The sequence below is a fragment of the Hyperolius riggenbachi genome, chromosome 1 (assembly GCF_040937935.1).
Source record: "Hyperolius riggenbachi isolate aHypRig1 chromosome 1, aHypRig1.pri, whole genome shotgun sequence".
Taxonomy (NCBI): Eukaryota; Metazoa; Chordata; class Amphibia; order Anura; family Hyperoliidae; genus Hyperolius; species Hyperolius riggenbachi.
This window is the reverse complement of record NC_090646.1, coordinates 606,997,333-607,024,002: the sequence shown is the minus strand read 5'-3', so window position 1 is coordinate 607,024,002 and position 26,670 is coordinate 606,997,333. Positions and strand designations below refer to the sequence as shown.

General features: G+C 45.1%; 1 protein-coding gene and 2 long non-coding RNA genes across 3 annotated transcripts in view; 1 reads left to right on the top strand and 2 right to left on the bottom strand.

The window, feature by feature from the left end:
* The window catches only part of LOC137528480 (uncharacterized), a 137,401-nt gene that overhangs the window by 9,724 nt on the left and 101,007 nt on the right, over positions 1 to 26,670 (top strand). Inside the window, exon 2 of the long non-coding RNA XR_011023409.1 lies at positions 1,553 to 1,690. This is a non-coding gene — a long non-coding RNA (uncharacterized lncRNA). The remainder of the gene's footprint in view (positions 1 to 1,552; positions 1,691 to 26,670) is intronic.
* LOC137528483 (uncharacterized) lies at positions 6,151 to 17,721 on the bottom strand. The gene is made up of 3 exons (XR_011023411.1): positions 17,563 to 17,721; positions 16,799 to 16,894; positions 6,151 to 6,206 (listed from the first exon to the last, which is right to left on the bottom strand). It is a non-coding gene; the product is annotated as an uncharacterized lncRNA (long non-coding RNA).
* The window catches only part of CWC27 (CWC27 spliceosome associated cyclophilin), a 217,651-nt gene continuing 215,950 nt past the window's right edge, over positions 24,970 to 26,670 (bottom strand). The window contains exon 14 of the mRNA XM_068249756.1: positions 24,970 to 26,488. Coding sequence (XP_068105857.1) covers positions 26,326 to 26,488 — 163 coding nt within the window. The 3' untranslated portion in view covers positions 24,970 to 26,325. The remainder of the gene's footprint in view (positions 26,489 to 26,670) is intronic.

Below are 26,670 nucleotides of genomic sequence, written 5' to 3'. Positions count from 1 at the left end.
CTACAGTTTTCAGCAGCCGGGGACAAAGACAACGTTTTTGCCATTCAACGTCGGAGCCAGGGAGTCTTCTGGTGTTAATGTTTACTCATTCCACTTGCAAAGGGAGGGAGAGAAGCGGTGGCATTTCAGGTGGTCAGCAAGCTGCCTCTCACACATGTGGGGGTGCAGCAGCCCCACTGAGCGCCCTCAAAGTACTGTGCCCAGGGAAATATGTCCCCCCCTTGCTTACCCTTAGCTACGTCCCTGTTCCAATGTGCTGTATCAAAGCACATTAATAGAAAGATATGTGGAAGAAAAAGAAGCAAAAGCAGCAGGGATGACCGCAGCATGGAGAGGAATGTCAGGAAAAAGCCATTCAAAAGTGTTGTGGACTTTCCCAAGGAGTGGACTGAGGCTGGTGTCCCTGTCCCTGAGTTCAGTGTCCTCCTGTGTCCTTCATACTATAGCCTTTGCCCCAACTCCTTCGATTACATTCATGCTGCAGCCAGCAGCTCCGATGATGAGGAAGTAGCCGCAGGACCCATCGACAAATCAGGCAGGAGGCGCTGCCCCAGACCTCCAATTACAACTGCTCCTGCTGGGCTGGCTCCTTACAGGTGCTGATATTCCCGAGGGCGGGACCACGCTTGTCATTGGGGCCAATCACTGCACTCCCAGTGACTGAGGGAGTGCAGTGATTGGCCCCAATGTTTGTATTATGTCACAGCTTGTTGTCACACCGTTCTCCACTGATACCCCTGCTTGTAAGCCCCTCCTGACGGTCCCTTCTGTCCAGTCCATCCTGCCCAGCCTGTCCTGCCAGGGGTATGTATGTACGCATCGTCGGTGAGTTGGGCACCAGGAGAGCCGAATAATGGCTCTCCCTGCTGCCGCAAAACTCCCATGGCGGCATTAAATACTAGTCCACCTCCAAGATGTCGCAACTCGGAGGGATATGTAATTCTGGGTGCGGCAAGGGCCGGAGCCCCAAATTACCCTTACGCGCCCCGCACAGCATTACATTGCTGCTATGAGGCGCCTGGCAATGGCGCCCAGCACTGAGCTCCATGTGCCAAAACCACCTGCTTCGCCTGCCATTCCTTCCTGATCAGTCAGTCCTGCCCTTTCCAAACTTGTCTTCCTGTACTTTCTGTCATCAGTGGGACAAACCAACCACTAGGTTCAAAGTGCAGTCAAAAAGTTGCACATCAAACTATACTTCCGTCCAACAACTCGAAAACCAAACAGATGAAATTCAGGAGTTCCGCACACTCAATTGAAAATAAGTAATATTTATTCACATGATACATCAGATTTCCAATAGATAACCCGTAGGGGTGGCAGCCCATCATCCCTTGGGGTGCCCACGTGATGACCCCTAGTCACGCCTATGCATACCTTGAGAGCAACCACACCATAAAACGATGCCAGGATCAACAGGGTCATTACAAATTCCCTGACTAATTTGATATAAGCTGCTCTTTCACTCAGCTGTATTGAGCACATAGACAGCAGACTGCTAGAAGCACTGACAGAAAACCCTTATGTGTTCACAGACTAGTTGTCATTACAGGAGGCCCTGACACCATCTCCATAAAGATGTTAAGTCAGGCACACAGCCAACCATCCAGCGAAGGAGAAGAGGGGATAGTGAGAAGAGACTGCAGAGTGACAGCACTGAGGAAGGGGCCACCACTGATCTCCTGGATTTGTAAGTTCTTATTTTATACAATATACAGATCACCCAATACAAATGTTCATGTTTCAGACTGCAATAAGAAAGAAATGGAAGTTGTTACAGTATTTAAACGACATCCAAGGTGAAAATAAACTGATGAGAAAAACCATTGTATCTATCCTTCTTCTCCTAAAAATGACTTTTTTTTAGCTATCCCACAGTTTTATTTTATAATTAAATCTAGTTTTTAAAGTGAACCGAGCATCATTTTTAATACCCAGGGCAGCTCTATAGCAAATTAAAAATGCATTCTAAAAATGTAATTTATTCATTTTACCTCATTTTTTTTTACATCTAAGGGTTAAATTAGCCACTTCATAAAGGACCTGAGGTCACTGAGCAGGAGATGGTGGAAGACAGATAAGAAATCACCTCATTAGACTTAATTGACCACAAACAAACCCCCATTGTACTTCAAACAGAAAACATCAGTTACAGTTGAAGAATTTCACACCTAGCCTTGATAATAGCAGTGCTAAAATAGCAGGGGGTGAGCTCCTGAACAATGGCAGCCCTTGCAGCTATTTGAAGCCAGGAGCTTCTTGGATCCCTTTAAGTTTTTAATGTATCATTGTCTCTGTTCAATGACCCCTTAAATGAAGTATGCCAGAGCTCAAATCTATGAATTATTGACCCTTTTAATCTTTTTCTGCTTTCATAAGCTATTTACTGACAGGAAAGTGTTTTATAGCTGTAATTCCTTATCAGTGAGGGTTATGCTATAGTCTGACCCAGTGAGAAACTGTCAGTTGCATACCCGATGTTTAACTCTTTCAGGCAGAGAAAATAAAAAAGGAACACAGCCTAGTTATTTGTGTGCTTGGCACTATACATACACATGTCTATCTCATCGTGTCACATGTCACCTTGGGTGTCCTTTAAAGAGGAACTGTAGAGAAAATGTACATTGTAAAATCTTTCCTTCTTTTCATTGACTGCTTGCTTCAATGTATACGATGGAACGTGAGGTGCTACTTTCCCCGATGTGTTGAGTTCCTGCTGTTACAGGGAATGCAACACAACCCCCACTGAACCTAGCCTAGAGGTATTTTCACACGTACACATTGCGCTGTAATGTTGCACTGCGATGCAATAGATTCTGTAGTTAAAATGTAGAACTGTGTGTTGGTAAAAGCGCACATACCCGTGTTTCCCTGAAAATAAGACAGTGTCTTAGATTAATTTTTGCACCAAAAGATGTGCCAGGGCTTATATTCAGGGGATGTCTTATATTTCTATGAACACACAAGTTACTGCGCTGTGTGTCCTCCTGCCTTCCCCACTGTGCTGCCTCTTACTCTGCTGGATCCACCTCTTGTGTCCTCTTTGTACCTTTAGTGTCCTCCTAGTGTCCACCTCTGTACCCGTGTCCTCCTCTATTTCCTGTCCTCCCTGTGTCCCCCATGTCCTCCTCCGTGTCCTCTGATGTCCACCTGCATCCTCCTGTTACACTCAGCTCCATGCTGCGCTGACCCCCATGTCCTCCAATGCATCTTCTTGTTTGCCCCAGCTCCATACCGCTGTGTCCCTAATCTTTAGCCTATGGTGACGATCATGATCAGCAGTGAGTGCAGTGATTGGCCCAATGAGGAAGCCATGGTCCTGCCCGCGAGATCTCGGCTCCAGTAGAAACACACGTTGACATACTTTTTTCCCTTAAGGCCTGCTTCCACTACATGCAGATTGGGTGCAGAATGGATGCAGAAAAACTGACTCCAATGAATGCCTATGGGAAAATCTGCATTAGAAAAATCGTGTCTAGTGGAAACAGTCCCACATGCATTCATTGGAGTCAGTTTTTCTGCATCCATTCTGCATCCAATCTTCGTGTAGTGAAAACAGGCCCTTACTGCTGTTAGGGCTTACTTTCGGGATAGGTCTTATATTTGAACCATGCTCGAAATTCCTGCTAGGGCTTACTTTCAGGGGATGTCTTAATTTCAGCGAAAGAGAGTACTCATGTGCAGTGTTAGTTGGTCAGTTGCATCTTTGTGTGTGTTACATCTCATACCGCTGCAAATGTTGTTTTGGTTGCATTATGTGTTCCATTCCCTTTTTATTTAAATTTGGTTTTAAGCACAAAAATGCAAAACAAACGATTACAAATAAGCATTTCACAATTTATTGTTTTCACTGGTTTTAGATGTACACAGATACAGTACGAAAGAACCTCAAACCGCAGCACAATCCCTTTGAGATATTCCCAGGCGTTTGATCACAGATGGCCCTGTTTATCAATCTTATAGCTATGGGGAACTCCCGATAGCTTAAGGTCGGATGACATTCATTGATGAGATCTTGGTACTTATGCCTGGTGCACACCATGCAATTTCCCGTCAGACAGGCCCGATCTCATTTACAATCATTTTTCTGATCGATTTTGTATAGAAGAGATCGGAAAATCGATCAGAAGAATGATTGGAAATCAGATTGGACCTGTTAGAAATAATCGATTCCGCCCGTCTATCTGATGGGAAATTGCATGGTGTGTACCAGGCATAAGAAAAGTCAAACATGATGGGGAAACAATATCTGCAATCATCTTTCCATTCTCCAAATATGGTCAGATCAGATTACTATCACTTTCTGGCTACATCTACAGTCTACAATCAGCTTTATGCTAAGAATACAGCTATATAGAAAATAATATAATTATAAAAAATACTTATATATTTACAATATTAATTATTCCCAATCAGTAGCTAATACCACCTTTTCTATGAGAAATATTAACCTTTTCTCAAACAGATCGTCAGGGAGGTCTGTATGGCTGATACTGTGGTGAAACCCCTCCCACAGTGTGATGTCATAACCATGGTCCTGACAGTTTCCTGGCTTTGATCATTTTTGCGGGTGAAAACATCTGTTTTCAAATTCCAAGTGCCAAGCAAGCAGTATCTTCTTCTCTCTCAATCTCTCTCTCTCTCTCTCTCTCTCTCTCTCTCTCTCTCTCTCTCTCTCTCTCTCTCTCTCTCTCTCTCTATATATATATATATATATATATATACACACAGTGCTGCCCATAATTATTCATACACCTGGCAAATTTTGACTTAAAGTTACTTTTATTCAACCAGCAAGTAATTTTTTGATGGGAAATGACGTGTGTCTCCCAAAAGATAAGACAATGTACAAGAAGTATTATTGTGGGGAAAAAAACAAAACATTTTTTAGCTTTTATTTACATTTGAGCAAAAAGTGTCCAGTCCAGAATTATTCATACCCTTCTCAATAATCAAAAGAAAAGCCTTTATTGGCTATTACAACAATCAAACGCTTTCCTATAATTGCAGACCAGCTTTGCATGTCTCCACAGGTATTTTTGCTCATTCATCTTTACAATGAGCTCCAAATCTTTCAGGTTGGAGGGTCTCCTTGCCATCACCCTGATCTTTAGCTCCCTCCACAGATTCTCAATTGGATTCAAGATTTTCCACAGTGCGGAACATTTTGCATTTTTTAATATTACTTTGCACTGTAGCCACTGGAACTTGAAAACATTTAGAAATTGCCTTGTAGCCCTTTTCTGACTTGTTAGCAGCCACAATGCGCAGCCGCAGGTCCTCACTGAGCTCCTTTGTCTTAGCTATGCCTGTCCAGCATAAAGCAACTGAAGAGAGCTGCTGTTTTTCATCTGTTGAGTTGATTAAAACAACTGCTCCCAATTAATCAGGGTAATTACTTGCTGGTTGAATAAAAGTAACTTTAAAGTCTTGATCTACTTACAATATGTTTTAAATTCTCACTTTGCAAGATATGGAATTATTTTTCTTCCCCTACTATATAGGCACTCTTTAAAGGAAAACTTAAGTCAAATAAAAAAAATGACATTTACTCACCTGGGGCATCCCTCAGCACCCCGAAGCTGGATGGTGCCCTCGCAGCCCCGCTCCGATCGTCCTGTCCCCGCCGGCGGCTACTTCCGGTTCGGCGACAGCCGCCGACAGGCTGGGAACGCGGCTGATTTTCCGCGTTCCCAGCCGCTGCTATCACCCTCTATGCTGCTATAGCGTCTATATATACGCTATAGCAGCATAGAGGGTGATAGCAGCGGCTGGGAACGCGGAAAATCAGCCGCGTTCCCAGCCTGTCGGCGGCTGTCGCCGAACCGGAAGTAGCCGCCGGCGGGGACAGGACGATCGGAGCGGGGCTGCGAGGGCACCATCCAGCTTCGGGGTGCTGAGGGATGCCCCAGGTGAGTAAATGTCATTTTTTTTATTTGACTTAAGTTTTCCTTTAAGTCATAAATGCAGTGCAACAGATCAGGCCTACAAACTACACATGTCAGCAAAGCAGTTTCAAGCCTTTTAATTAACAGCAGCCACTTTCACCCAAAAGATAGTGAAGAAATGCCAGGACAATAAAAGCCTTTGACACGTATTCTCTAAGTGAATGACAGTATTTAGGAATGTAACACTTAACTTTTCTACACCCTTCTGACAGCCTTGTAGAGTTCCTCCTTTCACACCTCAGCTTTGTGTTGCCTTATCTAGGAGATTGCAAAGTGTATTTAGACATAACTAGACTAGAGTGACCTGTTCCATGTGGCTTACATTAGCTCAGCACAATGGTTTATGTACCTCACACTTCAGAAGCCATCAAGAGAGTCTGGCAGAGGCGTTCTGATAAGGGCACTACACTACATGTTCCTGTAAATGAAGACTTCACAGCTACACAATGTGTTTGTTTTTGGCACATAAACTGGTAAAACCCAACCTCAGTTACATGTTAACGGGAAACAAATGCCATAAATGCTGCACAAGTCTACTGGCAATTTCATGTTCTTAAAACAAAAAAACTTTCAATTTCAATTTGGAGTGTGCTAAGAATTTCTAAAATTGACAGTATTCTAAAATTGCTTTTCTTTGTTGCCTTAGCAACAGTATTCCGTGTACACTGTTAGTAATAGAGTTGCTATGAGCTTGTCAATTATTTCCTACCTTGTGGCAGAAGTAATTGGCTGTACAGAAGCCTTTGCTACTCATTTCAAAGCACAAATGAGGTGGCAATACGACTGATTATAAATCACAAATCACAGAAGTTAAAACATAACTTTTACTAGACATTTGTGGGTATGGAGGCACCCAGAATATTAGTTTTATAGTTTTCTACTGGTATGAAAAAATTCAGTTCATGAAAAAGAGAAGTGCTCTCTTACCTCTCCGTAAGAGAGGACACCAGTTCAATTGGAAAAATGTTTTTATATAAAGCACAGATAGACAACGCGTTTCTCAGGTACTACCCCTCTTTCTCAGGTCAATACTCAGAGGCTTGTAATAATGTAAATCAGAGTATGGGCGTATGAGAAAACCTCTCTATGAATTTTCTATACCAATAGAAAACTATTATTCTAATGTAGCGCACCCGAAGGTGTAGCTATGTTAGATGGGTCCTGTTCTTCTCCAACTATGGTGATACCCACAACCTCCAGTGATGCACATGAACCAGCAGTATAATGCTAAGCTATTTTATTGGATTTGGAGACCCAGTAATAGAGATAAAATTAAAAATGTACCTTCTAGAAACATGTTCTAACAGATAGGTCATAGCATCTGAACTCACAGTGATGGCAATGGAAAACCAACAGTTGCTTGCAAAGGAAGGCAATAGAGAACGACACCTCCAAAGACTCTGGGGAGAGTTTGGCCCAAAGAAGCACCAGGAAATCCAGAGATGTCAAATCCCAAAATCACAGTAGATTATTAACCTCCTTGGCGGTTATCCTAAGCTAGGGTCGGGGCGGAAAAGTGCAGCTAAGAGCGGTAATCCCGGATTCCCGACCTCTGCTGGGTTAGCCACCGGGAGGTCTGTGCAGAGTATAGTGTGCAGTGGGCGGATTTACATACCTCCTGTGGGATCCCGACGTGGCCGCCATTCTTCTTCTTCTCCAGGGCTCTGCTTCCTGCTGGTGAGATCGCCGGCTGTCGTCATGATGACAGCCGGCAATTTCACTTTAGAGTTGCAGCGCCACCCGGAGGATGGAGGCATAACTGCAGTGCTAGAGCCAGGCAGGTGAGTGATTGCTGGGGCTGTGCAGATCTCCCTGGCAGCATGATTTTTTTCCAGGTTTTAGGGTCTGAAAGGGTGCAAAAAAATTGCACCGCTTTTAGACCCTAAAATCCAGAAAGAATCATAACGCCAAGGGGGTTAAGTGCACCTTAAATGACAAATGTATAAACAGTCTGTTATTATCAAACTCAGATAAAATGTAAGCTAATTTCCCCAAACAGTGGCCAGTGTTAATCTAAGTAGTAGGCCGGTAGTTGGAGCTCATACATAAAATAGTATTTGTAATTCACAAGGAGCTTCACTCAGGAGAGCAGAAGCAGGAAGATGAGACAAGATGGATTATTAGATATATTTGAATGATCCTCTTCAGATAGGCCAAGACACCCCAGAGCAGATTTTTAGGCCAATATGACAGTTTTTGTCTCTAGTCCTAACTAAAACTGCGTTGCCCGACCATGTGAGAGTCACAATACAACAAAAATCACTCACTTAAAGTACCCCTGAACCGCATGCTGTGTTTAAATTAACAGTGCTTTTCTGTGCTGCAAACCTCACCATCATTTGCCCCCTGGTGCCCCCACTCTGCCGTTCCATGATCTTCGACCTTTGACAGAATGTCGAAGCAGTGGAGAGGAAGAGGCAGTTTATCTCCTTCACCATCTCTATGACTCCTCCCTGCCTACTCTTTCGTCCTTGCTAGAGGCATAGTCACCGCCTGTCTTGCAGCTCTCACTATGTAGCAGGAGAGCTGTGAAGCGTGACCGCAGGTAGAGCCGGGTATATGGATACATTTTGAATCTCCTTCTAGTGTACGAGCGGTACAAATATTGCATTTGTGCGCCCTCTTGTGACAATAAGGAGCATTACAGCCTGTCCACTGCTCTACACTAAAGAACGGATGCAACGAATGTATTACAGAAGTTGGTGCTGACCCGAAAGTAGGTAGAGGGTCAGTGCAATTACCGTGCGCGTGCAGAAATTGAGATGTGTACCGTATTTTTCGGACTATAAGACGCTCCGGACCATAAGACGCTCCGGACCATAAGACGCACCTAGGTTTAGAGGGCAAAAAACAAGGAAAAAAAATATTCTAAACTTGGTGCATCCATGGTGCAGGGGCATCTAATAGACCTTCTCCCCCCCCCCCGCAATTATTATGTTCCCCTTGTGCCCTCCTTGTACCTCTTGTGTCCCCTGTATCCCTTTGATCAGTGTCCCCCTGTGTTCTCATTCCCCATCCTATGCCTTGTCTCTGTCCCCATGTACCCATCCATGTCTGCCTCCCTGTGTCTGTTCCCCTGTGTCTTTCGCCCCCCTTTGTCCTTGTCCCTCCTGTCTTCCAAAGTCCCCCTTCCTTTGCCTTGTCTCTGTCCCTGGTGTGCTTCTCAATGTTTGCCTCACTTTGTTCCCCTGAATCTTCTGTCTCCCTGCATCCTCCTCTCTTCTATCCTCAATGTCCTGCCCCCCTTCCTATGCCCGTCTCTGTCCATGTCTTTCTCCCTGTGTCTTCCATCCTCATGTGTTGCGTCGTGTCCCTCCTGTCCTCAATGTCCTGTCGCCCTTCCTATGCATCTCTTTACTGATGCGCATGTCTTCAGTCCTCCCGTGTCCTCGTCCCTCCTGTCCTCCTCCCTCCTGTTCGTGTCCCCCTTTCTATGTCATCCGATGCGCATACACACCTAGCAGCCGGGTGCTCACCTCTTATGCATCCCACTGCCGAAGCCATACGCATCCAGCAGCCGCGTGCTTGCGTCCGATGTAATGACAGAGCAAACCACCAATCAGGCGGGGGGCGCTGCCCCAGACCGCCAATCACAGCCCTCACTGCTCCCTGCTTTGTCCCGCCGGCGATACTATCGCGTCCTATTAAATAGCGAGCAGGGAGCAGTGAGGGCTGTGATTCGCGGTCTGGGCCAGCGCCCCCCGCCTGATTGGTAGTTTGCTCTGTCATTACATCGGACGCAAGCACGCGGTTGCTGGATGCGTATGGCTTTGGCAGTGGGATGTATAAGAGGTGAGCACCCGGCTGCTAGGTGTGTATGCGCATCGGATGGCATAGAAAGGGGGACACGGACAGGAGGGAGGAGGACACGGGAGAACTGAAGACATGCGCATCGGTAAAGAGATGGCATAGGAAGGACGACAGGACACAACACACGGGACTGAAGAAGATACAGGGAGGCAGACATGGAGGGCACAGGGACAGAGACGGGCATAGAAAGGGGGACACAAACAATCAGACATCCAATATCAGAGGAATGGAGGGATGACTGAAGACCCCGAGGAAGTGAGGCAGACAAGGAGGAGCACACAGGGACACAATAATCGAGGACACAAGGGAACAGACATGGCACATTCGGACTATAAGACGCACTGACTTTTTCTCCCAAATTTTAGAGGAGAAAAAGTGCGTCTTATAGTCCAAAAAATACGGTAATTACAGAAGAGTGGGGGAGCAGGAGTGCCCGATATGATGGCGAGGGAAATACTAATAAGGTAAGTAATTGTGTCATGTTTTTCACCTGACAGGTTATTTTTATGGATTCAGGTGTAATTTAAAGTTGGCTCTGTGAACCTGCAATGCAGGCAGATGATAAGACATACTAATAGTGATGATGTCGCGAACATCAAATTTTGGGTTTGTGAACAGTGAACGCGAACTTCTGCAAATGTTCGCAATCATGGCAAACCACCATAGACTTCAAAGGGCAGGCAACTTTTAAAACCTACAGGGACTGTTTCTGGCCACAAAAGTGATGGGAAAGATGTTTCAAGGGGTCTAACACCTGAACTGAGGCATGCCGGAGGGTGATCCATAACAAAAATCCCACCAAAAATTACAGAATTGATGCAGAGTCAGGTTTTAATCCTTAAAGGGCAGAAATCACAGTACATTCCTACAAATAATGAACTGGAGTGGTACTGTGCCTGCAACGTAATGTGGCCACAGTAGCAGTAGTGTGCCCAGCTATAGGTGCCAGTGGGCTGTGGAGTGTCACACACAAAATAATAAAAAAAAAAACAGGAGATTGATGTACTAGCCCTCAAAACAGCTATTTGGGATGCTTTCAGCAAGTAGTCAGTGAGGAACAAGAACACAGGCCTAGCTAATGTTTTCCCTACCTATCTGCAGCAAGTCTGATCCTGCTCTCACTAACAGCAACCAGAATGAATACAATATGGCCACCGCAACTGCTCTTTAACAGGAGGTCCAGGAGGGGGTGCTAGCTGATTGGCTGCTCATTGTCTGCTGAATGTGAGGTAAGGGATCAAAATTTGGCTCCATGATGATGTATAGGGGTGGGTCAAGCACACCAAATGTTCGCAGTTTACCGAGAACAGTTCGGGCCATCTCTACCAATAAACTGTATTCACTATCAGCTGAGTACTGTAGTAATAACACAGGTTGTTTACAGTTCCTTCAGATGAGGCAGGAAGAAACAGAATCATGTATAGTGGCCTGTAAACACTCCTGTTCAGCTAGGATGCAGTCGCATGTCACTGGAGAAAGAGATTTAATTTCACAGACAGCTCAGCTCTGTGTGTGGAAAACTCCTTTTCAAAAAGGATGCACTGTGGACAAAGGATTTCACCTCACAGACAGCACAGCTCTTCAGATCCCCATCAGGCTTTTTCATTTCTCTTACCAGACAGTCCTTCTCTGGTGTCAGCTCACTAAAAACTCCCCTTCGGGAAGATTCCTTCCTCTCAGAGCTATGATTTAGACTTTCTCTCATTGGCTACAAAATCTCCACAGTATAAAAGCTGCACTCCTATTGGTAAGAGGAATTCTCCTCCTAGTAGGAGATGTAGGAGGGAAAACTGAAAACAGCAAACTAGGCAAAAATACTTAGCAATTAACTGTTTCAGAGCTGGTTTCAAAGAACCATGAATCCCAGATATGATTACACAGAGAATATACTGTACTTTGTATAGGTACTGAACAGCCATGTTTGCATGATGGCTACACTAATATTCTGGGCGCCTACATCCCAACACATTTCCAGTCAGACCTTATTTGGGAGGTAGTAGTTTTACCCAAAACTACATCTAGGAGAGGGGCCATCCAGCATCCGGCAAGACCTGGAGAGACAAGCAGAAACAGTTTATTCCCCCGAAAGCTTTTCCGTTGGTTGCAGGGATCTGCAACTCATCCTTGTGAATATAAAGTTGTATACTGTACTTACAATAACTCCTAAACTAACGGTACTGTTTCTGGAATCCCCACATGAAAAACTGAAACCTTTCAATAACGTTTATTAGTATTCCTAAAATCTGCTGAGAATTCAAAGGATGTATAAGGTGCTACATAAACAGTGCTGGTCATCAAATAGTAACATACATGTGGGCTGTGGCTGCGAGTATGCATGAGCAGGGCCAAAGTCCAGCTGGACACACCTGAAACGGCACTAAATGATAAGTGACTAAAAACACCACAAAAGTTCCCTACATGTTCTTACCCCAGATGGGCTTCATTGGGGGAGACCCCAGTGAAGTACTAAGTACAAATGCGCTAGTTGCAAGGTGCTGAAGTTAAGAAATGTGAAGACATAAAGTGCAACACTTATTAGCAAAAAAAAATACTGTATTTTTTTGGATTATAAGAAGCTCTTAACTATAAGACAAACCTAGGTTTAGAGGGCAAAAATCAGGAAAGAAAATTAAACCTGGTGCCAACGTGTGCCACCCAGTCACACAGTTGCAGGGTAACAGTAACCAGGAAGGAGGCATGTGTACAGCGGCAGGATCTGTGGCAGCTGCAGACAGCGACTGAGGTAGAGATGAGTACGGCGGTTGGGGTTGTACAGTGTGATGACACACTCGGAGGAATGGATACTGTGCACAACGGCAAGATGAACGGAGACAGAGGAGAAGAGGAGGATAAAGCTTTTTGCCCTTAATCAGTGCAATATATAAAGGCAAACCAAAACCACCGAGTTTGAAAGCATCGATTTGTTTTTTTATTGCTGGTTTTTATGAAGCCTAATATATATGCATGGTCAAAGTTGTCTGAGGTGTCCGATGACGACTGCCTCAGCCAATACTCATGTGTTTGTACAGTGGCCCCCAACCACTGCTCTGCAAGCAATCCACCGGCTGATCAAATTGGTCGAGCGATGGCTAACTCTATTGTGCATGCCACTCCCTGCCTGGCCCATGACATCATGTACGCGTCGTTTGTTCAGCCTAGCACCAGTGCTATAAAGACCCTCGCGCAAAGGTTATTTGGCGGTTCTGGCGTTCCAGAATTACTTCTCCCTTTGAGTTGCTACGAATCTAATTTGAGTGGCAGCAGGGTGGTTCGTGAATTCGGCTAACTCACCATGCGCCCAACTCACCAGCAGCGTGTATACGTACGTCACCAGCGTCCCTTGCAATAATAAAAATCCAGCGCATGATTCAGATCCCCGGGTTTCACCTACAATAGTTATATGCATTTGTGATATACTGGAATGTATTTTCAGTGAGGAAATATTTTTCTGGTACCGTGATGCATTACAACGAGAGTCATTTATAATATGACTTTCTGAGTTTGTTATGCTTGACATTTTATACTTTCATGATAATATTTCATTGACACATTTTAGCTTCCCTATTCAGTGGAAATTTGTATGTCCAATAAGTAAGCCTCCTTGCTGAAGAATTGGGGAGACAAAAGCAGAGCAGGATAAGCTATAGACAAATGGAGTCCTGCAGATCTTGTCCTCCCAGGAACTAGGCACATTTATCCTTTGTGAATGTTTCTGCAGACTATTTTTTTTTATATATATATGTCATTATTTTGGACCTTTTTAAAAAAGATGGAATAAAAATGTATTTTTCCAAGAAATTTGGATTACAAATATCAAAATGCTTTAGAAAGTTCTGACCCAGCTCTACAGATAAATACTGCACGTATTCTACTCTCTACAGAAATCTGATGGCAGACCAATCCAATAGGTCATTTAAAAAGAACCTGTAAGGAAAAAAAGTGCCCCTATGGGGTACTTACCTTGGGAAAGGGAAGCCTCTAAATCCTAATAAGGCTTCTCCCGTCCTCCAGTGTAGCCCCGATCGAGCACCGTCTCCCCTCGAAAATGGGCGGATGCACACAGGCACAGTAGCACCTGCAGCAAGCAGCAATATATATCCAGCCCACACGCAGGACCATCTTTCCCCTTGGGCTCCAGCGGATATAGCCGAGCCCGATCGGGTCCGCTCTAATGTGAAGGTGCACGATGTAAAAAGGAAAAGAAATGATTCTGTATTTTTTCAATGGTTGAAGAGGAAAATGTAAATGCACACACAATTGTACACAAAAATACAATTCCAAAAATGCAAAACCCAAAAACTCACATGGCAGAAAAAACTCATAGGACCCGATTCAGTTCACCTTTTTCCTAGGTGATATTATCACATTATGAATAAAATGGCTTTTAAGCAAGTAAGAAAATACTCAGAATAGTTTTAACAGCACTTTCTCACCTACTTGTTTCCACTTTTTCAATTGCAAAGTGGTGAAAAGTTATTTAACCTTCCTGGCGGTAACCCCGAACATAGTTCGGGGTAAGCCGCGCAGGAGGTTTTCTCCGGCCCTGCTCGGCCGATTTTCTTAATTTTTTTTTTTGCTGGACGCAGCTAGCACTTTGCTAGCTGCGCCAGCACACTGATCGCCGCCGCCCCGCGCCCGATCACCGCTATCCGTTGCGGCGCGCGGCCCCCCCCCCAGACCCCGTGCGCTGCCTGGCCAATCAGTGCCAGGCAGCGCCGAGGGGTGGATCGGGACTCCCAATGACGTCACGACGTCGGTGACGTCATCCCGCCCCGTCGCCATGGCGACGGGGGAAGCCCTCCAGGAAATCCCGTTCTTTGAACGGGATTTCCTGATCGGAGATCGCCGAAAGCGATCGAAGAGGGCGGCTATCATGTAGCGAGCCCTGGGCCCACTACATGATTTTAAAAAAACAAAAACAAAAAAAAACTGCCGCGCTGCCTCCTGGCGGAATTTTTCATACCACCAGGAGGGTTAACCCTTAAGCAGCCAATTTATTTAGACACTTGCAAGTGCTCCAGGCCAATATATTTTAGCACATTTTTTTTAAAGAGAACCCGAGGTGGCTTTGTATAACGTTAGTGGGGCACAGAGGCTGGTTGGGCACACTAACACCAGCCTCTGTTGCCCCATGGTGTGTGTCAAAGACCCCCCTGCTCGCCGCTATACCCCCGCAATGCTGGCGACACGCAGCGTGTCGCCAGCACAATGTTTACCCTAGCGCTGTCTGTCAGCGCCGCTCCGCCGCCTCCTCCGCATCGCCGCTACCCGCCCTCGTCCCTTCCCTCACGCTGATTGGAGGGAAGGGACGAGGGCGGGTAGCGGCGATGCGGAGGAGGCGGGGGAGCGGCGCTGACAGACAGCGCTAGAGTAAACATTGTGCTGGCGACGCGCTGCGTGTCGCCAGCACTGCGGGAAGGATAGCGGCGAGCAGGGGGGTCTTTGACACACACCATGGGGCAACAGAGGCTGGTGTTAGTGTGCCCAACCAGCCTCTGTGCCCCACTAACGTTATACAAAGCCACCTCGGGTTCTCTTTAAATGTATTTGCTACATTTGTACTAGTACTTCTGTAATGTGTATTTATGGCCATTTGTCACTAGGGGGCAGTGTAAGACCATAACAGAGGACTTCTGCTTTCAGTTTCTATATTTCCTGTTAAGCAGAGAGACATCAAAGCATTTCAAGAATTTACAGCACAAGGAGTTCCACCGACTGAGGTTAAAAGCAGGTTATCTGAGGTTGAGGTTATCTCAAACAAGATAACTCAATTGAAACTGCTAATGGGTTAAAACAGAAGATAAAAAATTATCCTAGGAGAAAAAGTAAATTGGATCAGGCCCACAGTTTTCAGCATAAACAAGTGTGTTCCCAGCATTTGACAGCTGGTTAAGGTACAGCAACCCTGCCAGTCCAGGACACGACCCTTCCTTTAGAGAACTGAAAGGAGGTTGGCATGAAATTAAATCAACACTGGGGAAGGGGGGAGGCAGAGGATCGCTCCTGTGGTAAACTGCTGCTCTTTTAGAAAGCTAAAAAAAAATATATATTTAGCGATTTTATTGTTAACAGCAATAGGTAATTTAACTTTGGGGTTCATTGATAGTAGGTGGGCGATTGCTACTGTAGCTTGAGTTGATGTGTTTTTTTCCCTCTGGAGATCTGCTTTACACCGAGGCCACTACTGTGTGCACAGCTCAAGATGAAAAGGCCCACAGACAGGAATGAATACGCAAAAGAATAAATATAGGAATTACAGCAACAGTCAAACATTTTCTCACACAAAGGTCTCTTGGCCCTTATCGTTTCTGCTCATTTGCCAAGGAAGGGTGGCTACACCGCTAGAAGAAAAAAATCCTCCATAAATCTGGTGGGCAGATGAATAATTTATACGCCACACCTCTGCTGATAGCATTGTTATATTTCATTTATAGGAAGTCACATGGTGGAACTGTTTGCAGAACTATTATGGTGCCTTCAAGGGATATTGAACAGAAGCTCTGCGACAATATGATTCATAGTAGAACATAAAACGATGGAAGGAAACCCGTCTCGTGCGAGTCTGTGACATTCTGAACAGTAGTAGAAGCGAGCCATTGTTTGCTTCAAGAGCTGCTGTTTCCCAAGCAGGTGACCAGTTTATTCCTTAAGAGGCGCAGCATGTGGGAAATACACGACTATAGCAGGCTATAGCAGGCAATGGGAAAAAAAAGTTTTTGTGCCATTTGTGAAAGTTTACATGCTTGGGAAGCCCTGCAGCAGGGGCGAGGGATATTAATTCAGCAAAGGAATTAAGCAATTACAGACACAGAGGGGGATTCCACATTGGAAAACAAGATCAAAGAGTTATTAAGCTGTGAAAAGTCATGATGAATAAATGGAGTAGCGACACATATCAGGTTCTCGGAGGCCGCGGGTCGGGATCTGGTTCAAGCAACACTTGGGGCACCTATAGAAACGGCCTCCTTTTTTTTTCGATGGCTTTGAAGTATGTTAAGTATTTACACGCCAGACTTTGATGTGATAATGTATACTGGTACCTCAGAACAAGCAGCCTGTGGATAGCTTTGTATTCCGGGCCTGTTTAGTAATTATGCAGCACAGAAGATCGCGTTACAAATCCGTATTGTATTCCCCTGTGGAATAATATAGAACAGTTATCCATCATCTTTACACTATTTGTCGGAGGTTTTAAACATCACGTCAACAGTCAACCTGTATATTTTGTGTTCAAGGCTGAGAAATACATATACAGTTTCCATATATAGCTACATGGTTTGGTTGAAAAGACATCCATCTATCAAGTTCAAACAAAAAAAGAAATAATGAAAAAAATTGGTACAACACTGCACCACCCCCTCACATATCCCAGTATAAAAAGTGGCAAAAGAGCTGTGTACATATAAAGCAGTGTATGGCAGGAGTTGGATAGTCTCCCTAGGTGCAGCGATCAGGCATGATAAGCTGGGCAGCTCTGTATCCACTGAAGTACAAAGATAAGAAAAAAGCGCTCTCAGCTATTATGTAAATATGGCATAGGGCCCTATCCAGTACTGAATGATGTGTAAAGTCCAGCGCTCAAACAGTTAATGACAGGGACAGTCCTGGAATCCAGATACCGTGAACCAGTATCACATACAAGTAGAATAAACAATGTCCACTCTATCTAGAGTAAAAACTTTGCCGGTGTATGCGCTTCTATTGCGGGTCAGCAGAAACCCCTTTAAAACAGTCAGTAAGTACACATAGGCAGCGCTCCACTTTATAGTGCAACTCAGAAAACCCCTCAAGGGGCCGCACTCACCCAAAGGTTGTGACCACTATTAGATTGGTCTCAAATCGCTTGCAACATTCCTCTTCGGCCGACTGCCCGATTCCTGTTGTGCTGTGGTCCTGCTGAAAGCCTTATTCCACTCCTGTCATACGGATATCAGTGTTCCTCAGGAAGGAAAAGACCTCACATAGCGTAATTCTGTAAAAGTTAAAAGTAGCTTTATTTAAAATCGTTACTCACAAACATCTCATGTAAACAGCGCATTGAGTATTAACGGGCTCTCCCCCATGCCTCTCCGGATAGGCTCGTCGGGTTCGCCGGTATCTCCGCTGTGGTGCTTCCTGCTCGTCTTGCTAGCTCCACCCTACGCGTTTCGTCACGTTCGCGCGACTCATCAGGGGCGTGGTTTGCCAGCAAGACGTCAGGATTAATTATATTGGCTGCGTGGTCCCTCCCCCCGTATATTTTCAAAGCGGTAAGTACGCGCTTTCTGGGCGGCTGCGTCGTTTACGTCATGCGTAACATGGTTACGCCATTGCGTCATCCTATACGCGACCCCCGTGCGTGCCCAGTGCAACAATCAGCCTGGTGAACCGTGGCGCGGGTGCGTCATAGGAGTAGGCGTGCCAAGTCCGCCTCTGATAGCTACGTCCCCATGGGGTGCTCGCATGCGCGCGCATGCCATATGGGGAATAAAGGATGTCTATTCGGGAGAGAGCCCATTTTAACATAAACCAAGGAGCATAGTACAATATTAAAATATTAAAATATTATGATAGACTTAAATTAAGCTGGTCTCTTGTCTCTTATTTTTTCACGACCTAAAAGTATATTCCTTATAACATATAGGGTGTGATGCCCATCTCGTGGTCACTATGCATATGACACCATTCTGCCAACCAGAGTGTCCATACATGTCTGCATAATTACATGGGTACATCTGTATATATAAAGATACTTGAAAATACTTAGAACTACATAACATGCATAAAGATACATGTGATACATGAAAGGCAATATATTGCATGTATAACAACTAGGAACCCTGTGGTCACCAGGTGGTGCTATTAATTTTAACTATCAAGTCTAAACTGTGCCTCTCCCCCCCCCCCCCCCCCAGTGCCTCCCTACCCGCTGGGGGTCAACTGTTTGAGATGTAACAGTTCAGATCGAGATCAACATTGTGTCCATTGGGTTTTAGTGTTCCCATATTATAGATCCATTTTGTTTCAGCCTTAGATATCTCCCTCATTTTGTGGCACCCTCTCCAGGGGTAGGTTACTTTTTCTATTCCACAGTATCGTAGTGTGTCCGGGTTTGATTGATGGTGGGTTCTATAGTGATCTGATACACTGTGTCCAACTAAGCGTCGTTTGATATTTCCCACATGCTCACCTATTCTATCTCTAAGTTTCCTCTTGGTTCTGCCTATGTATTGGGTGTTACAGGGGCACCACAACATGTATACCACCCCCTTGGTGTTGCAGGTGATATTTTGTTTTATCTTATATACTGTTCCCCTGACTGTCGATGTGACTTCATTGCATCTGTAAGAGAAAGTGACACATCCTCTACAGCCACGCTGTACAGTGTAACACCTTATGGCTCCCTGATGCTCATCACATGACATGCAGGGATGGGGGCCACAAGGAGTTACACTGTACTGGGTAGCCGAGGAGAGAAGTGAAGAGGATGTGTCTTTAGCTTCACTAACTGGTAATGTATGATGCTGCATCTCATGACACTCAGTCCCCCCTTAGCCCCATATTGTAACCTTTAAAAAGGTGCCTTCTACCCATCAACAGTTAGACTTAGGTGAAACCTCAAATATGGAAAGGTATCCACAAACAAGACCTCATGAGGAGACGATAATAACATATACGAAATAATGTATTTTCATTTAAATGGATGAAGTCATTTGGGTTATGGTGAAATATTTACAAGCAAGCAGACACAAAAAATCCTTATTTTCCTTTGCATACACCATCAAGGTTTAAGGCTGTTGTAGCCAATCTGTACTTCCTATCCATCACAACGGATTATAAAAATCTTATTTCCGATTGACTAAAGTGTTGTTGAACAGTCACCCTTAGAACTGTTCACAGTCAATTTGGGACAATAACATTTTCTTCCAATCCAATTGCTTAGGTGATTCTTTGCTGAAAATGTACCGCTTGTGGGAACCTTAAAGGGAATCTTAAAGCGGTATTGTCATCATAAAAATCAAATTTCAACAGCAACTGGTCTAAGTGTATTAAGTGATACAGATGCTAATCCTGCATTCAAAACTTGCAAAACTTTTTCTGCTGTTATGGTTTGTAGTTATCACAAACTTTAGGAGCACTGGCCCTAGTGCCTAACAGTGCCAAAGAGTTGAATGCTGGGAGTTCTTTTTATCTATAATATATTCCTCCTCTTCCATTTATTTTCCTGCCTAGCTGCTTATCTTGTGTTTACAAGCAAGGCTGAGGTGACTCAGTGATTGGAGGATAAGACAGTGTAGTTCCTAGTGTCTGAAGACTCTGGGAGGAGGGCAGCTAATGAATACACAATGAGCAAGAGAAGGGAGGGGGGAAACAAGAGTCAGGGAGGATATGATGTCGGCATTAGTTTGGCAAGATGGCCACTACCTAGAATAGGATTTTCTGCTTTTCCTTTATAAAATTCACAGGAATCATTACGTGGACAGCACAATACATCTCTTATGTAAGTAGAATTAGTATTTATCTACTTATATATGTGTTTTTTATTTCTAGGTTAGCGTGGGTGTCGCTTGTTCTTTAAAGAAACTCTGTAATTAAAAAAACTCCCTCTGGGGGATACTTACCTCGGGAGAGGGAAGCCTCAGGAACCCAATGAGGCTTCCCCGACCTCTGAAGCCTGCAGGAATCCAGTGCTGGCTCCCCTAAATCCTCACACGACAAGGGATTATATATTTACCTCTCGGGATCCAGCGCAGGCGTTGTAGCGACTCTTTGTTTGGGCTAGGTGGAAATAGCCGAGCCCAATCGTATCTGCTCTACTGGGCAGCCGCAAAAGGCCTCGTGCCTGAGCAGTAGAGCAGATTGATCGAGTTCGGCTATTTTCGTCTTACCCAAACGAAGAGCCACTAGTGCGCCTGCGCAGGATCACTGTAGGTAAATATTTACCTTGCCACGATTCAGGGGTCCTGGCAGGGCAACGGAGGAGCAGAGGAGGACGGGGGAAGCCTTGTTAGGATCCAGAGGCTTACCCCTCCCAAGGTTAGTACCCCCAGGGGACTTTTTTTTTTTATACAGATTTTCTGTAAGCCCCCCCCCCCAAAAAAAACAGTTTAACTTATCTGGAGCTTCTCGCAGCACCCTGCAGTCATGTGCCCACGCCAACTTTCCGCGTCCCTCCAGACAGCAGCAGTGACCCCCTGAAAGCTGGCCGGTCTCGGGCTACTGAGCATCCTGATCGAGCTTCCTGCGCATACACAGTTGCAATTTTTCCATACTGCGCCTGTGCACAATGTTGGCGTGCACGAGAGCATGATGCGGAGGTGCGCAGCCCAAGATCGGTACAGTTGACGAGTGGATCGTGGAGTGACGACGCTGGCACAGGATTACCGCACAGGGCTGCAAGAAGCCCCAATCAGTTAAACTTTTTTTAGCCTTAAGATTCCCTTTAAGATAAAAGCATCAAATATACAGTTTTGTAGGATATAAACAAACACGACTATAGCTACATACAGATGACAATCCAACTTGCAAGGCGAGATCTGCCTAATCATCTTCCCTGTGAAAGACCTGCATATGAACACACAGACACTTGGATTTGAAGGAGGTAGGGAGAGAAGCAGGAGAACCTTTTAAAGTGGAGAGAACCAACAGCAGTGACAAAGTTATTCATTCCTCATAAATCAGCATAAGAGGATGGATTGGCCTATGAGTGGCCACCCATCCAAAATGAGTAAAAGCAGTAAGATGGGGCAACAATCGTACATCTGCACTTAGCTTATGGGTCATTAGAGTGAGGTAGATGGATCTTTTAGCAGATATTGGGGTTTATGCACAACATCGCGGTAAAGCTGCTGTGGACAGACAGCGCATAGCAGTATTATCCTTTTTTCCGACAGCAAGTACTGCAAGTTACGCTATTAGCATGACCCACGGTACTCGAGTAGCGAGTTGCTATGGAAAGTGCATTACTAACAGTAATGCTTGTTAGTAACGACCATTACCGTAGCACTGTATGTGCTACTCGATGGTTGCTGCTGGAAATATGGGTAATACAGGTGACACTTGAAAAATTAGAATATTGTGCAAAACTCCATTTATTTCAGTAATTCAACTGAAAAGGTGAAAATGATATGTGAAACCCTTTGCAGGTGTCAGTGCCGGAGTGACCGTAAGGCACTGTAGGCCAGTGCCTACAGGCGCCTGATGATGGTGGCTCACTCCCCTCCTAGATCGCCTCCCTCCCTCCTTCCCTATACATCCTGATGAGAGTGTAAATGAGAGGTTATTCACCCGGCTCTCTGCATTCCACTGAGATCTCCCTTCACTGGAGGCACCTCTAGCTAGTTAGCATTCAGGGTACTTCTGGCTACCTAATACTAAGGGGCACCAGTAGCTACCTAGGATGGGCAAGGGAAGTGATGGAGAAGTGACAGCTGGGACAGCCAGCACAATTGTCTTTTGGATGAATTAGCTGATTAGTCTGCCACTTTGAGCCTTGAATATTAAACATTTTCACAACATTCTACCTTTCTGAGATTTTGATGTTTTCATAAGCTGAAAGCCATTATCATCTATAATATGACAAATAAAGGAATTATTTTAACAGTACTTTTTCACCTACTAATTGCAGTAGCAGAGCGCTGAAACGTTAAACAGAAGATAAAAAATTATCGTATTTTTCGGACTATAAGATGCACCTAGGATTAGAGGATTACACCACCTCCATCGGAAAACTCATCTCTTCTCTGGGTTTCAACTATCACCTATATGCAGATGACACCCAGATTTACCTCCATACCACTGACCTCTCCACCACCACCATGGAGAAAGTATCCTCTGGCCTCTCGGCTATTTCATCCTGGATGTCTGCCAGGTTCCTAAAATTAAACCTGGATAAGACTGAACTCCTAATCTTCCCACCCCGTGCTGCCTCACCCCCCACTGACCTCTACGTCACTGTCAATGGCACAATCATTCATCCAACCACACAAGCCCGCTGCCTGGGCGTCACCCTGGACTCTGCCCTCTCCTTCACCTCCCACATCCAAACCGTAGCTAGGGCCTGCTATTTCCACCTACGCAACATCTCCAAGATCCGGCCTTTCCTGACCCCAGACACTGCCAAACTCCTTGTACATGCCCTCATCATCTCCAGCCTGGACTACTGCAACTCACTCCTGTTCGGCCTCCCGCAAAACTGCATAGCCCCCCTACAATCCATCATGAACGCAGCAGCCAGACTCATCTACTCCTCCCACCACTCTGTCTCCACGACTCCCCTACGCAAATCCCTTCATTGGCTTCCAATTCACTTCAGAATTAGCTTCAAGGTCCTATGTTTGGCCTACAAATCCTTACACAAGTCCTGCCCAAGCTACATCTCTGACCTGGTCAGCAGATATACACCTGGCCGCCCACTTCGCTCCTCCAACAACCTCCTCTTAACCACCCCACGCATCTCGCACTCCCATGCACGACTGCAGGACTTCACTAGAGCTGCCCCCATCCCGTGGAACTCTCTCCCACTGCCCATCAGGCTCGCTCCCACCTTCAAAAAAGCACTCAAAACTCACTTCTTCAAGGAGGCCTACATCAAATCAACACTGCCCTAATCCTTTCTGCCAATAACTTCTTGCTGCACCCCCTCCTTTTGTGTCACCAACCCCTCCCTCTAGAGTGTAAGCCTTTGGCAGGGCCCTCTCCCCTTGTGTATCATACATGACTGTGTGCACTTTACCCAGAATTTGGAACTTGTTACCACTACCACTCCAGTTTATGATCTGGCATTGTACTACTGTCTGCATTGTGTTGTGTATCTTTTTGCTTTTACCTGTATTGTTGTATCTATTGTCTATTACCTGTATTGTTCTGTCACCCCTGTTATTATTGTCTGTAACCTTATTTATTGTACAGCGCTGCGTAATATGTTGGCGCTATATAAATCTAATAAATAATAATAATAATAATAATAATAATAAGAGGACAAAATCCAGGAAAAAAAAATACTAAACCTGGTGTGTCTATGGTCAGGGGTGCCTTTTCCCCCAAAAACGACCTCGATCTGCATGGAGGTGGGGGCATCTATACCACAGCGACACTGCCGGCTCTCCTCAGAGGAAGGATGTATGAGAGAGCGGCCTGTGTGTGTACAGGACATTGCTGCAGACCATTGAAGCTGGCTGGCATGACGCGGTTGCTAAGGCAGAGCTGTGGGCATGGGGTCTCACTCTAACACAGGGGTTGTTGGAATATACTTGCGCTTACCAGAAATCCCTGCGTAACACGGTTGCTAGGTAACGCCACTGCGATGTGTGATCCACAGCCCGGGGTGTGCTGTCCTAGCCGCATCTTCTGATGATTGATACCAGCACCCTGTGCCCCTCACACACGCTGCCCCACCCAGCCTAACCATAACGTACAGCAGATCCAGGTAATTCCTTCACTGGATACGCAATACAGACACGCGGTGAGTGCAGCGCGCCCAATCGCTGAGCCGCAAATGGTGCCGTCATGTGTCAATGCTCAATCGACTGAGAAGCAATGCAGGAGGCTGCTGATAGGCGCTGATGGATTTGAGGCAGGAACCAGGGTCATTGCAGCCAAACAGTGCACTTGTTCAATAGCAGTTAGTGCACTGATTGGCCCCAATGACAGAGCCGTGGTCCCACCGGAGAGACCATCGGCGCCTATTCCCAGCAGCCTCCTGCATTGCCACTCACAATTGGACATTGACACATCACTCCAGCATTTGCGGCTCAGCGATTGGGCACGCTGCACCCGCCGGGTGTCTGAACTCGTATCCAGTGAAGGAATTACTCGGATCTGCTGTTCGTTATGGTTAGGCTGGATGGGGTAGCGTGTGTGAGGGGCACAGGGTGCTGGTATCAATCATCAGGAGATGCGGCCAGGGCAGCACACCCCGGGCTGTGGATCACATATCGCGGTGGCATTACCTAGCAACCACATTACGCCAGCTCCAACGTCTGCAGGGATTGCTGGTAAGAGCAAGTATATTCCAACAACCACCCATGTCAGAATGAGCCACCATGCCCACAGCTCTGCCTTTGTTCCCCTCTCACAACAGCTGTAGATTCTAGATTTGGACTTTGCGGGGAGAAAAAGTGCGTCTTATAGTCCAAATACAGTATCTCCTAGGAGAAATCTTAAGAGTAAATGTGAATTGAATAAAAGAAAATATAAAAAAGTGAATTAAGAAAAACATAATGAAACACTCTAAAGTTAAGTTTTTATTTTACAATAACTCCTCAGAATGTATTTTTTTGTACACATCACACATTTAAAAAATGAAAATACAACTCGACTACACATTGTACAGAAAGTCCAACATCAAGAGCAATGCATATGTACACATTTATGTTCCTTTGTAGGAGTAGAACAGGACCTTGCCATACACACATGACAAACAGAAGTATATAGGTAGGTGTGACAATGTAAACTGTTGTATAGGTTGTACATTTGTTTCTCTCCTGTTGGATGGAGGAGGGTTTGACCAGAAATCTCCAGCGTATCTTGAAAGAAATGAACCACAACAACAACAAAAACCTGCCTCTGGGCTTCCATCGTTATTGGTTTGCATCTATATAATGTTGTGATCTTCCACAGCACTTGACAGAGTGTATAGTCAAGTAAATATATGTCACTCTGCAAAGCTCAAAAACTAACCCTACCATAGTCTTAAGAGAGATGGGATTGTGGGAAACGATCAATGAACTATGTTACAAAGTTGACCTTTTCTGCCATTTAATTCATTAGAAGTGAGAGTGAGGAATGATGTCCAATGTATCCAATCATAAAACAGCTGACATTCTAGTGCAAGCATGGAAAAAAAGTGACTGGCAAGTACTCTAGAATTTATTTTATTCTGTACTGCTGCGGACTCCACAACATCAGCAGTGTAACAATAGCCCCCACAACCCCTTCCATCACTGTGTCTGGGGAGGGAGTTAACTAAGGGTGCTTATCTTCTTAAGTTTACAAGTGCCGTGCAGCCAGCCAATCACCATGCGGCTTTTTTCCCCTGGCACATGACATGGGACTGAAGCCACATGGTGATTGGCTGGCTGTGCAGCACATGTAAACTGAAGAGGAAGTGAAGAGAAGAACTGTATCGCCGATGCAGCAGGCAATATATAACGCTCTGCACTGCATTATGTACAGGTCCTCCCCTCCTAGCTCCCGACCCATCCCCATGAAGGATGTGAGAAGGGTATTCTCGACTCAGGGGAGGGTTGGCCCAATGCAGTTACACCCTGCACAACATAAAAAATTATTTCAACCTGCTAAAGGAAGTACTGTACATTTAAGTTAATTATTCAGTAAAGAAGGCCATTGTAGACCTTATCTCCTAGTTGGCCTGTGTGTAGTATGCAAACTTTCAATCATCAACATAATCATGAAATAAAAGTACAAATATCTTCTTTTATAAGGGGACACTGTACAAATGTTTAGGTGTAAATGTGTAGATGAAAAAGTAAGAAAATAAACTTTTCAGAGCTTTTCTTAGATCTCAGTCCACCAAACAAATACAGAAGAGCAGCGTAGATCCAGCAAAGGTCATTGCCTTTTCTACTCATCTTCTTTCTTTCTTCAGCTTCATCAGTTTCTTGCTTTCTTCCCGTCTCCTCTTATTCACCGGGTTCCTCGGATCGTAGATCTCAAATGTGTCCTCATCCGGCACGTTGGCATCTTTCACCTTCCGACTCTTCTCGTCAAACTGGAGCACATGAGACATCCTGGAAGAAGATACCGGTGTCAATGCACGGAAAGTACTTGTAACAGATTCCATTATCTTTAAGGCAACTCTCATATAAAAATGATAAAGTGCAGTGTAAGATAGCAGATACAGGATGCTGTAAATTATGGCGACAGGAGTTTATCTGCCTACAGTCGCTGGATTCTGCTATAGGAAAATGAA